At 43.1% G+C, this 12,372-nt stretch overlaps 1 protein-coding gene across 2 annotated transcripts in view; it reads right to left on the bottom strand.

The window, feature by feature from the left end:
* LOC123374472 (pulmonary surfactant-associated protein D-like) overlaps positions 1 to 12,169 on the bottom strand; it is a 29,389-nt gene extending 17,220 nt beyond the window's left edge. The window contains exons 1-3 of one of the 2 annotated variants that reach the window (XM_045024499.1): positions 12,137 to 12,169; positions 10,562 to 10,781; positions 209 to 325 (exon numbers count right to left, since the gene is read on the bottom strand). In XM_045024499.1, coding sequence (XP_044880434.1) covers positions 209 to 325; positions 10,562 to 10,763 — 319 coding nt within the window. In that variant the 5' untranslated portion in view covers positions 10,764 to 10,781; positions 12,137 to 12,169. The remainder of the gene's footprint in view (positions 1 to 208; positions 326 to 10,561; positions 10,782 to 12,136) is intronic. The other variant, XM_045024500.1, reaches the window with a different exon arrangement.
* Positions 12,170 to 12,372: the final 203 nt, after the last annotated feature.

The raw sequence follows: 12,372 nt of genomic DNA, 5'->3' as shown, positions 1-12,372 counted from the left end.
TGAGATGAACAGATTGAGAGTTGCTGACCAGGAATGTGATAACATACAATCAGTAGTCAATTCAATAATCAAAATTAGATTGCTCTTTTTGGTGCAAAATCCTTGACACTTTTTTTTTTTGCAGAGAAAGGGTGTTCTGTTTGAAATTAGAGAATTTAAAATTAAAATTTAAAGTTAACCTTCCAGTCAAAATAATCATAGCTCTTACCTCTATCTCCAATATCTCCTTTTGTGCCTTTTTCTCCTGGTGAGCCCTTCCCTCCTACTAGTCCACCAGGGCCCATCTTTCCCGGGGGACCTTGTGACCCCTTTAATCCTTGCAATCCTAGTGTTGGCGCAAAAGAAAAATAATAGATTTAAAAAAGAAAAGCGAGTGAGCTGCAGGAGATTTGCAGGTGAATAGAATAAGGTTTGTTAAATGAGGGCCAAATTCTGCTTGCAATTCATCTGCAATTCATCAGGGTGTAAATCAGGTAAGAACCTGCTCCTTGTAATCTATAATAAAATATAAAGTCTGGTGAGTGTCTATGGTCATGATTAGATTGCAATTTTAGTATCAGTTCATTAATTGTCCACCTCTTCCAACGTGTCAAGATGGTTTAATGATTTATTTCAGATTAAAATAATTGTAGTAGCAAATGGAAGACATGTTGAAAAGGGTGTTCACACTGGGGCAAGAGTCAAGGTATATAACAGAAATCCATATTGTGTGAATCAAAGAAGAGAATATTCTCCTGTGTGTTTAAATAATCATGGCTCTAGGCCTGAGCAAATATAGCTAGGAAGTATTGGTTTAATATTCTTGCACATAACACCCACCAATCCATGCCCACTTTTATTTATGTATTCACGAAACTTGTGTTTTTATTCACAAAAATGGTAGAGGAGAGCAAAACCATTCCAAATACCTCCATGAATATATATTTGTAAGAGCATTCACAATGGAAAAGCTCCTGTGACTATTTTGAACAGCTCTTTTCATTATTCACACAGATTCGGTAAACAATTCATAATGTTCAAGGATAATTTGTGAACAAAATGAGGGGAGGAAGGGTGATTTCTGTTTACAAAACTGAAGTCACTCATGCAGGGATGGAAACGAAAACCAGGGGACTTACAGTTATAAACAAGCCATGCAAAATAATACCAAAGACTCAGAGACGAGTCTACAAATAAAACTTCGCAAAACTGGTCAGCGAGCAATTGCAAAAAATGAGCTAATGTACAAAAATTATGAACTGTTTGTCGACAACGTACAAATGGGAATAAGGACTAAATTGTTCAGCTACATTATTCACAATGAATAATACGACAGGTTCTTTTAGGAATCTATTGTAAATTAATTAATTCTCTTTTTATAATTTGTAACCAAATGAAATATTATTGAATGAGAAAGTAATCCTTCACTGTAAACCTCGATATGGGAAACCTTTGTTAGTCCTGTAAACCATTTTTTTTCTAGCATGTATTCTGGGATTTATATTAGGAATTAGGTAATCATGCAAACTAAAGAGTAATACCCTACAACGTATCTTGATGGAGCTCTTGCTAAAGCGAATTGATCTGAGGTAAGGGGCAGGTAGAAAGGAAAGTGTTTTTAATTTTAAATATACAGTGTAAATAAGACTTCTCCAAAAAGAAATACCACAGTCAAATTCTCTGCTTTATTTTACTGTGGGAACTCTAAGTCACCCAAAAGAGTATTTACCCATTGAATGGTCCCACTGAAGTGAATCTAGCCCCAATTGAGCGTTTATATTCATCATGCAGATTTTCCCTTGTTTGACCCTCTCTCCTCCTCAAACTTCTGGATATTTTTGGGAAAGAAAATTTAGAAAATTTTCAGGTTTTTTTGTTTGTTTTGTTTGGGGGGTTTTTTGAGCCAGAGAGTTAATCTACATTTATTTTTGTAGTTTGATTTTTTTTAAAAACTGAGGAAAATTGCATTTTAAAAATCTGTTTCTGAGCCATGTCTAGCAGTAACAACTTCCAGTCACTACCAACCCAAGCCAGATATCAAATTGGTGATCCAGAGATGAAAGGTTCTACAGCACTTCATCTACCCCAGAGGCATCCAGTCCTATATAGTAAGAGGTTTCATTCTGAATATGAACAGTACTGTCAGCTCTATCCCAGCCTTCAGTAATTACAAGTAGGAATATAAAGACCTTCAGGTTTTACATACCATATGATTAGCTGCAGCTTTTTGTACAAGTTTTACAGAGCTAAATGCGAACAGGGGCTGCTAACAGGAAGTTTCGCAAGGTAGTTTGGAAGGGGAGTGTGAAGGGCGGCTGTGGGAATAGAATGTGAGATGCTGAGATTGTTTAGGCTTCTGGGTTGGGAACTGTGTGTGAAGGGCTGGCCTTGGGCTCATTCTCATTGGCCAGCTAATTGTAAATAGGATGATAAGTCAGACAGGTGTGTAGGATGATAATTACCCTATGGGTTACAGCTGTGGCTGTGTGGGTTTAATTAATTAATTAGCAATTGTGATTGCTTACCATATTGTATATAAGAGCATGCTGGGAATGAATAAACGCATATGCATACACACACACGCTCTCTCTCTCTGCTTGGGATCACATTGAATGTTGAACTCTGTTCCTGCTCTCTTGCGATGCAACAGGCGGCAAGGGCCCCTTGCTGTTCTTTAAAACTATAAACTAAACTACATTCAAAACTCCTTGATTTAAATAAAACCCTTTCATTAACTAGGAGACCACGCAGGCAGAAGCCCAACAGCAGAGTGGGGGCTATCCAGTTTATTGCCCTAAGTGTACCATGTCTGATTGGGTGGCGTATGTTTGCCTGCCTGGTGCGAAGGTTCGGATCTCTCTAGGCATCTGGATAGACTTATGTGTCGTGTTGGGGAGGAGCCAGTGGTCGTGGTACATGTAGGTACCAATGACATAGGGAAGGGTAGGAGAGATGTCCTGAAGGGCAAATTTAGGCAGCTAGGGAAGAGACTGAAATCCAGGACCTCTATGGTGGCATTCTCAGAAATGCTTCCAGTTCCACGCGCAGGGCCAGGTAGGCAGGCAGAGCTTCAGAGTCTCAGGGTACGTCTACACTACGGGATTATTCCGAATTTACAGAAACCAGTTTAGTAAAACAGATTGTATAAAATCGAGTGCACGCAGCCACACTAAGCACATTAATTCGGTGGTGTGCGTCCAAGGTCCGAGGCTAGCGTCGATTTCTGGAGCGTTGCACTGTGGGTAGCTATTCCGTAGCTATCCCATAGTTCCCACAGCCTCCCCTGCCCCTTGGAATTCTGGGTTGAGTTCCCAGTGCCTGATGGGGAAAAAATCATTGCCGCGGATGGTTCTGGGTACAGCCTCACCCCTCCCTCCCTGAAAGCAGCAGACAACCGTTTCGCGCCTTTTTTGCTTTGTGAACTGTGCAGACGCCATAACACAGCAAGCATGGACCCTGCTCAGCTCAATACTGCAATCGTGGATGTTTTAAACACCTCGCGCACTCTCGTGCAGTATATGTGAACCAGGACCTTCAAACCGAGGCGAGGAAGAGGCGGATACGGCAGCACGGCGATGACAGTGATGAGGACATGGACACAGAATTCTCTCAAACCGCGGGCCCATGCGCTTTGGAGATCCTGATGGTAATGGTGCAGATTCTATCCATCGAACACCGATTTTGGGCCCGGGAAACATGCACTGACTGGTGGGACCGCATTGTGTTGCAGGTGTGGGACGATTCGCAGTGGCTGCAAAACTTTCGCATGCGTAAGGGCACTTTCATGGAACTTTGTGACTTGCTTGCCCCTGCCCTGAAATGCCATAATACCAAGATGAGAGCAGCCCTCACAGTAGAGAAGCGAGTGGCGATAGCCCTATGGAAGCTTGCAACGCCAGACAGCTACCGGTCAGTCGGGAATCAATTTGGAGTTGGAAAATCTACTGTGGGGGCTGCTGTGATGCAAGTAGCCAAAGCAATCACTAAGCTGCTGCTACGAAAGGCTGTGACTCTGGGAAACGTGCAGGCCATAGTGGATGGCTTTGCTGCACTGGGATTCCCTAACTGGGGGGGGGGCGATAGATGGAACCCATATCCCTATCTTGGCACCGGAGCGCCAGGGCACCCAGTACGTAAACCGGAAGGGGTACTTTTCAATGGTGCTGCAAGCACTGGTGGATCACAAGGGACGTTTCACCAACATCCATGTGGGATGGCCAGGGAGGGTTCATGATGCTCGCGTCTTCAGAAGCACTACTCTGTTTAAACAGCTGCAGCAAGGGAATTACTTCCCAGACCAGAAAATAACAGTTGGGGATGTTGAAATGCCTGTCATTATCCTGGGCGACCCAGCCTATCCCTTGATGCCATGGCTCATGAAGCCATACACAGGCAGCCTGGACAGTGGTCAGGATCTGTTCAACTACAGGCTGAGCAAGTGCAGAATGGTGGTAGAATGTGCATTTGGCCGTTTAAAGGCGCGCTGGCGCACATTACTGACTCGCTCAGACCTCAGCCAAACCAATGTCCCCTATGTTATTGCTGCTTGCTGTGTGCTCCACAATCTCTGTGAGAGTAAGGGGGAGACCTTTATGGCGGGGTGGGAGGCTGAGGCAAATCACCTGGCCGCTGATTACGCGCAGCCAGACACCAGGGAGATTAGAAGAGCACACCAGGAAGCGGTGCGCATCAGAGAAGCTTTGAAAACGAGCTTCATCACTGGCCAGGGTGCGGTGTGACTGCTGTGTTTGTTGATGAACACCCACCCCCCCTTGACTGACTCATTCCCTGTAAGCAACTCACCCTCCCACTTCGAGTACAGCTTACTTATGCAAATAAAGTCACTATAGTTTAAAAATCATGAATTCTTTATTAATTCATTATAAAAAGAGGGAGAGAAGTAAGGGTGTGGTTTGGGAGGAGGATAGGAGGGATGGAGAAGGCCACTAAAAAAATTTCACAGTAATGACAGCCTTCTGGTTGGGCTGTCCACGGGGGTGGAGTGGGCGGGTGCACGGAGCCTCCCCCCACGCGTTCTTACACGTCTGGGTGAGGAGGATGTGGAACACGGTGAGGGTTGAGGGTGGTTATACAGGGGCTGCAGCGGCACTCTGTGATCCTGCTGCAGTTCCTGAAACTCCACCAGACGCCGGAGCATGTCAGTTTGATCACGCAGCAGCCCCAGAGTTGCATCCCGCCACCGCTGATCTTCCTGCCGCCACCTCTGATTTTCCTGCCGATCTTCCTGCCGCCACCTCTCATCTCAGGTGTCCCTCCTGTCCTCAAGTTCACTGGCATCTTTCCTGTAATTTGATACCACCTCCTTCCACTCATTCAGATGAGCTATTTCCTTGCGTGTAACTTCCATAATATCCGAGAACATTTAATCTCGCGTCTTCTTTTTCCTCCGCCTTATCTGGGCTAGCCTTTGGGATGGAGTAGGGAGGCTTGAAAAATTTGCAGCTGCATGAGGGAGAGAAGTATTTAAAAAGATACATTTTACAGAACAATGGTTATACTCTTTCACAGTGAACAGCACTATTCACCTTACATAGCACATGTGATTTCCCTACAAGGTCGCATTTTTCATCTTAATACTGAGTGCCTGCAGCTCTGGGGTTACAGATCTCACAGACACAGGTCCGGGCATCAGAATTCAGCTTGCATGCGGCCATGGTAAGCCACTGTCTTTCGGCTTCTGCAGTGATTTACCTCTCCCCCCAACGCATGGCTAATACCATGCTAGCTCCCTGCTAATCAGCACCCTTCCCCCCCACCACTGCGTGGCTGGTAGCTGGGAAGATCCCCGCTGACCAAACGCGAAAAAGATCATTGGCATTTCACTCCTCCCCTCCCCCCGCTTGGCTACGTGCAGGAAAGGATTTTTTTTTAAGCTGCTGCAGTCCATGAACCCAGTAGGAAAATGGCCATCCCCCTTACTTAAATTCCTGATTTTCAACCAGGTTACCCTGAACGATATCACTTTGCTGAAGATAACACAGCGAGATAAATAACGGGTGCTTCTTGAATGCCAGCAATGACCAGGACCATACACTGCTATGCTTTGCCATGCAATGATACCTGATTACTTGCTACATGCATGGCGTGGTAAAGTGTCCTACCATGGTGGACGGAACAAGGCTGCCTTGCCCAGAAACCTTCTGCAAAGGCTTCTGGAGTACCTCCAGGAGCGCTTCATCGAGATGTCCCTGGAGGATTTCCGCTCAATCCCCAGACATGTTAACAAACTTTTCTAAGTAACTATACTGTCTGCGAATGCATCCCAAGTCCTCAGGGCAAATCAATCATTAAAAAACGCTTGCTTAAAAAACAATGTTTGATATTTGCAAAGGTACACTCACCAGAGGTCCCTTCCATGGCTTCATTGTCTGGGGTAGTGGCTTGGGAGGGTAATTCCGTCAGGGTGAGAAAAAGCTCCTGGCTGTTGGGGCTCATGGAGTGCTGTGTGCTCTCTGCTAGCTCGTCCTCCTCTTCTTCATCGTCATCTTCCCCGTCCACATAATCCTCAGCCATGGCAGAGATTACAACCCCCACCTCGGAATCCACGATCAGGGGTGGGGTACTTGTGGCACAGCCCCCTAAAATTACATGCAGCTCAGCGTAGAAGCGGCATGTTTTTGGCCCTGCCCCGGACCTTCCGTTTGCTTCTTTGGTTTTCTGGTAGGCTTGTCTGAGCTCCTTAACTTTCACTCTGCACTGCAGTGAGTCCCTGCTGTGGCTTTTATCCGTCATAGCCTTAGAAATTCTTTCAAATACTTTTTCATTTAGTCTTTTGGAACGCAGTTCTGTTAGCACTGAATCCTCTTCCCATATAGCGATCAGATCCAGTACCTCCCGTGCAGTCCATGCTGGGGCTCTTTTTCGATTCTCAGGAGACTGCATTGTTACCTGTGCAGATGAGCTGTGCGTGGTCACCTGTGCTGATGAGCTCTCCACGCTGGGGAAGCAGGAAATGAATTTCAAAAGTTCGCGGGGCTTTTCCTGTTTATCTGGCCAGTGCATCAGAGTTCAGAATGCTGTCCAGAGCGGTCAGTGGTGCACTGTGGGATACCGCCCGGAGGCCAATACCGTCGATTTGCGGCCACACTAACCATATTCCGATATGTTAATCCCGATATTAGCGCTACTCCTCTCGTTGGGGAGGAGTACAGAAACCGATTTAAAGAGCCATTAAAATCGATATAAGGGGCCTCTTAGTGTGGACGGGTGTGGCGTTAAATCGGTTTAACGCTCGTAAAACCGGTTTAAACGCGTAGTGTAGACCAGCCCTCAATGCGTGGATGAGATGATGGTGTAGAGAGGAGGAGTTTAGATTCATTAGGAATTGGGGAAACTTTTGGGATGCGAGAGCCTATACAGGAAGGATGGGCTCCACCTAAACCAAAGTGAAACCAGACTGCTGGCACTTAACATTAAAAAGGTTGCAGAGATGGGGGAAAGCTGACTGCTGCAGAGGAGCATGTGGCTCAGACAGAGACTTCTCTTAGGACAATCTATTGATAGAGATTCTCCAGGTTCTAGTCAGGAGCAGAGGATGGAAGAGGATAATGTAAGGGCCAGATCAGACAAGAAACATTCACATAAAGAATCGGACACATCAGAAAAGGGCAGACAAATAAACAGTGACATGTTTTTAAAGTGCTTGTACACAAATGCTAGAAGTCTAAATAATAAGATGGGTGAACTACAGTGCCTTGTGATAAAGAAGGATATTGATATAATAGGCATCACAGAAACATGGTGGACTGAGGACAATCAATGGGACACAATCATTCCGGGTACAAAATATATCGGAAGGACAGAACAGGCAATGGGGGGGGGGAGGGGGTGGCACTGTATGTGAAAGAAAATGTAGAATCAAATGAAGCAAAAATCTTAAGTGAATCCACATGTTCCATAGAATCTATATGGATAGTAATTTCATGCTCTAATAAGAATATAACATTAGGGATCTATTATTGACCACCTGACCAGGACAGTGATAGTGATGATGAAATGCTAAGGGAAATTAGAGAGGCTATTAACATTAAGAACTCAATAATAGTGGGGGATTTCAATTATCCCCATATTGACTGGGAACATGTCACCTCAGGATGAAATGCAGACACAAAATTTCTTGATACTTTAAATGACTGCTTCTTGGAGCAGCTGGTACAAGAACTCACAAGGGGAGAGGCAACTCTAGATTTAGTCCTGAGTGGAGCACAGGAGTTGGTCCAAGAGGTAACTATAGCAGGACCGCTTGGAAATAGTGACCATAATATAATAACATTTAACATCCCTGTGGTGGGAAGAACATCTCAACAGCCCAACACTGTGGCATTTAATTTCAAAAGGGGGAACTATGCAAAAATGAGGGGGTTAGTTAAACAGAAATTAAAAGGTACAGAACAAGTTGCATGGGCGCTTTTTAAAGACACCATAATAGAAGCCCAACTTAAATGTATACCCCAAATTAAGAAAAACAGTAAAAGAACTAAAAAAGAGCCACTATGGCTTAACAAGCATATAAAAGATGAAGTGAGATAAAAAGGCTTCCTTTAAAAAGTGGAAGTCAAATCCTAGTGAGGTAAATAGAAAGGAGCATAAACACTGCCAAATTAAGTGTAAAAATGTAATAAGAAAAGCCAAAGAGGAGTTTGAAGAACAGCTAGCCAAAAACTCAAAAGGTAATAACAAAATATTTTTTAAAGTACATCTGAAGCAGGAAGCCTGCTAAACAACGAGTGGGGCCCCTGGATGCTCAAGATACAAAAGGAGCACTTAAAGACGATAAAGCTATTGCGGAGAAACTAAATGGATTCTTTGCTTCAGTCTTCACAGCTGAGGATGTTAGGGAGATTCCCAAATCTGAGCCGGCTTTTGTAGGTGACAAATCTGAGGAACTGTCACAGATTGAAGTGTCACTAGAGGAGGTTTTGGAATTAATTGATTAACTTAACATTAACAAGTCACCGGGACCAGATGGCATTCACCCAAGAGTTCTGAAAGAACTCAAATGTGAAGTTGCAGAACTATTAACTAGGGTTTGTAACCTGTCCTTTAAATCGGCCTCTGTACCCAATGACTGGAAGATAGCTAATGTAATGCCAATATTTAAAAAGGGCTCTAGAGGTGATCCCGGCAATTACAGACTGGTAAGTCTAACGTTGGTACCAGGCAAATTAGTCAAAACAATGATAAAGAATAAAATTGTCAGACACATACAAGAACATAAATTGTTGGGCAAAAGTCAACATGTTTTCTGTAAAGGAAAATCGTGTCTTACTAATCTATTAGAGTTCTTTGAAGGGGTCAACAAACATGTTGACAAGGGGGATCCAGTGAACATATTGTACTTAGATTTCCAGAAAGCCTTTGACAAGGTCCCTCACCAAAGGCACTTGCGTAAATTAAGTTGTCATGGGATAAGAGGGAAGGACCTTTCATGGATTGAGAACTGGTGAAAAGACAGGGAACGAAGGGTAGGAATTAATGGTAAATTCTCAGAATGGAGAGGGGTAACTAGTGGTGTTCCCCAAGGGTCAGTCCTAGGACCAATCCTATTCAACTTATTCATAAATGATCTGGACAAAGGGGTAAAAAGTGAGGTGGCAAAGTTTGCAGATGATACTAAACTGCTCAAGATAGTTACGATCAAAGCAGACAGTGAAGATCTTCAAAAAAATCTCACAAAACTAAGTGATTGGGCAACAAAATGGCAAATGAAATTTAATGTGGATAAATGTAAAGTAATGCACATCGGAAAAAATAACCCCAACTATACATACAATATGATGGGGGCTAATTTATCTACAACAAATCAGGAAAAAGATCTTGGAGTCATCGTGGATAGTTCTCTGAAGATGTCCATGCAGTGTGCAGAGGCGGTAAAAAAAACCCAGGATGTTAGGAATCATAAAAAAGGGGATAGGGAATAAGAAGGAGAATATATTATTGGCCTTATATAAATTTATGGTATGCTCACATCTTGAATACTGTGTACAGATGTGGTCTCCTCATTTAAAAAAAAAGATATGCTGGCACTAGAAAAGGTTCAGAGAAGGGCAACTAAAATGATTAGGGGTTTGGAACGGGTTCCATATGAGGAGAGATTAAAGAGGCTAGGACTTTTCAGCTTGGAAAAGAGGAGACTAATGAGGGATATGATAGAGGTATATAAAATCATGAGTGATGTGGAGAAAGTAGATAAGGAGAAGTTATTTACTTATTCCCATAATACAAGAACTAGAATAAATTCATGGAAGTTAAGCCCATTAATGGCTATTAGCCAGGATGGGGTAAGAAATGGTGTCCCTAGCCTCTGTTTGTCAGATGGTAGAGATGGATGGCAGGAGAGAGATCACTTGATCATTACCTGTTAGGTTCACTCCCTCTGGGGCACCTGGCATTGGCCACTGTCGGTAGACAGGATACTGGGCTGAATGGACATTTGGTCTGACCCAGTACGGCCGTTCTTATGTTTGTAGGAAGCATCTTTTAAAGGAGAAATGGTTGAAAAATAATACCAGACAGACGTGTGAGTAGTAAGCATAACATTAGGAAGTAAATATTTCTATACCTTGACTTCCCTTTTCTCCTTTAGGGCCTTCCTTCCCATCTCTTCCATCTCTGCCTGGTAATCCGTTCTGAGCAGGTCCACATACAACTACTGCACATACATTTGGATCCCATTTTTGAACACTCTGGCTTGGACTTGCAGTGGATGTTTTTAGCGGGGATATTCCCAGAGCAAAAGTGATCAGTGTTGGAAGCAGCAGCATTGTTCAGGTGTCTAACTTCTTGAAAAAAATCACAATTACCTTAACAGCATTTTGACTCCATGAAATCAGTTTATAATTTGAAGTGCAAACTGATTAAACAAAGAAATGCTCAATGCCTACATTCTAGTTCATTTATCCTGGTTCGTCATTATTTTACAAAAAACATCAGTGCTCATGGAAAAAACTGTATTAAATTCTGGACACATCTTAATTAAAGTTTTTTTTAAAGTTTGTCCTTTGTTAAATTATTCACCATGCAAAACCAGAACGAACTAAATTTAAGACCTATCATACCATCCACTATTTAAGTGTTTGCAAACACTTGGGCCCTGATCCTGTTCCTTATTCCATGTGGCTGGGCACGCATGTGGTTCCCCACTGCAGTCAATGGGGCTCCAGGTAGGTGGAAAGGTCCTCCTGTGCAGAATATATCTGCTGGAGCAGGCCATAATTCTTAAGATTTAAGTGAGCAGAGCAACTGTTTTTCTAGACAGTGAAGTGGGTTGAGCCCTGCTCAGGTGCACTGTGCATGCTGGGGAAGTGGGCACCCAGGCTGGACAGGATTGCTGTCCTTGTAATTCAGGACACAACTGCAGTCCTGGTCACACAAATGTTGATGTGGGCAGGGGCTGCTTTGGAAGATTTAGGAAAGGGTCAGAGTCATGGCTCTTTCCCCCACATCGGCCAGCAGAAAGGGTCCCAAAGAGCACATGCTGCACCCTGTTCAAAGGTAGCTCAGTGACCATAGTTCCCTTGTGGTCTTGCATCAATTGTGCCTGCTAAAACATAATGGCCCCAAGAATCTCCTGCTGAGCCACTACCCTTTAAACAGGCTGGGCCATAAAGTGACAATTGGGCCCTTAACATTCGGGGATTGATGGTTAACATAGTGCATTTCTCCCTTTTTGCTAAATATCCAGTTACAGAAAAATATCAGAAGAGATCAAAGGTTTGATTTGTTCAGAAAGGCACTGAACTAAAAGCCAGCTGATAAACTCAGTGTATTTTAGTAATTGGCAGCCAAGAAATTAACAAACATACCAGAATTGGCTTCTTTTGTACATACATTTCACCCAAGCATGAAAAGGGTTAACTAAGCACTGACAGGTTTCTCTGAAATGGTTAAAATCAAACCTAGAAGTACACCATCTGTTTAATAAGCAAGAGATGCATTACTCAGATTCATTTAATACAATGTGACCCTCTATATTAAATTTCAACCTCATATATGGTAGAAGTATTCAGAGTGTTACATAATATTCCATAAATATTTTAATATAAACAAAATATAAATTTTGCTACATGCTGAATGCAACTTAATCATTAAAGGACAGAATTAAACGTAACAGCATTGCTGATATCCAGTCACTTACTCTGTAATTTCTGGTGCTCTACAGAGGCATTACAGGAATGCTTTAATAAGAGTTCAACTCTCCATTTATATGGTATGCAATGAGTAACATGACGTCCCAGTTCTCATCCGTATCACATTACAGTAAACAGAGTTTTAGATTTGCTAAAGAACATTTCAACATTCTAGTTTATTTTGAAACATTGGTGATAGGGAAGGCCAGGTACAAGAAAGGGATTTCCCACAAATGCAAAACAA

The sequence above is a fragment of the Mauremys mutica genome, chromosome 7, assembly GCF_020497125.1.
Source record: "Mauremys mutica isolate MM-2020 ecotype Southern chromosome 7, ASM2049712v1, whole genome shotgun sequence".
Taxonomy (NCBI): Eukaryota; Metazoa; Chordata; order Testudines; family Geoemydidae; genus Mauremys; species Mauremys mutica.
The sequence above is the reverse complement of the archived record's forward strand: the minus strand, read 5'-3'. Positions and strand labels throughout refer to the sequence as shown.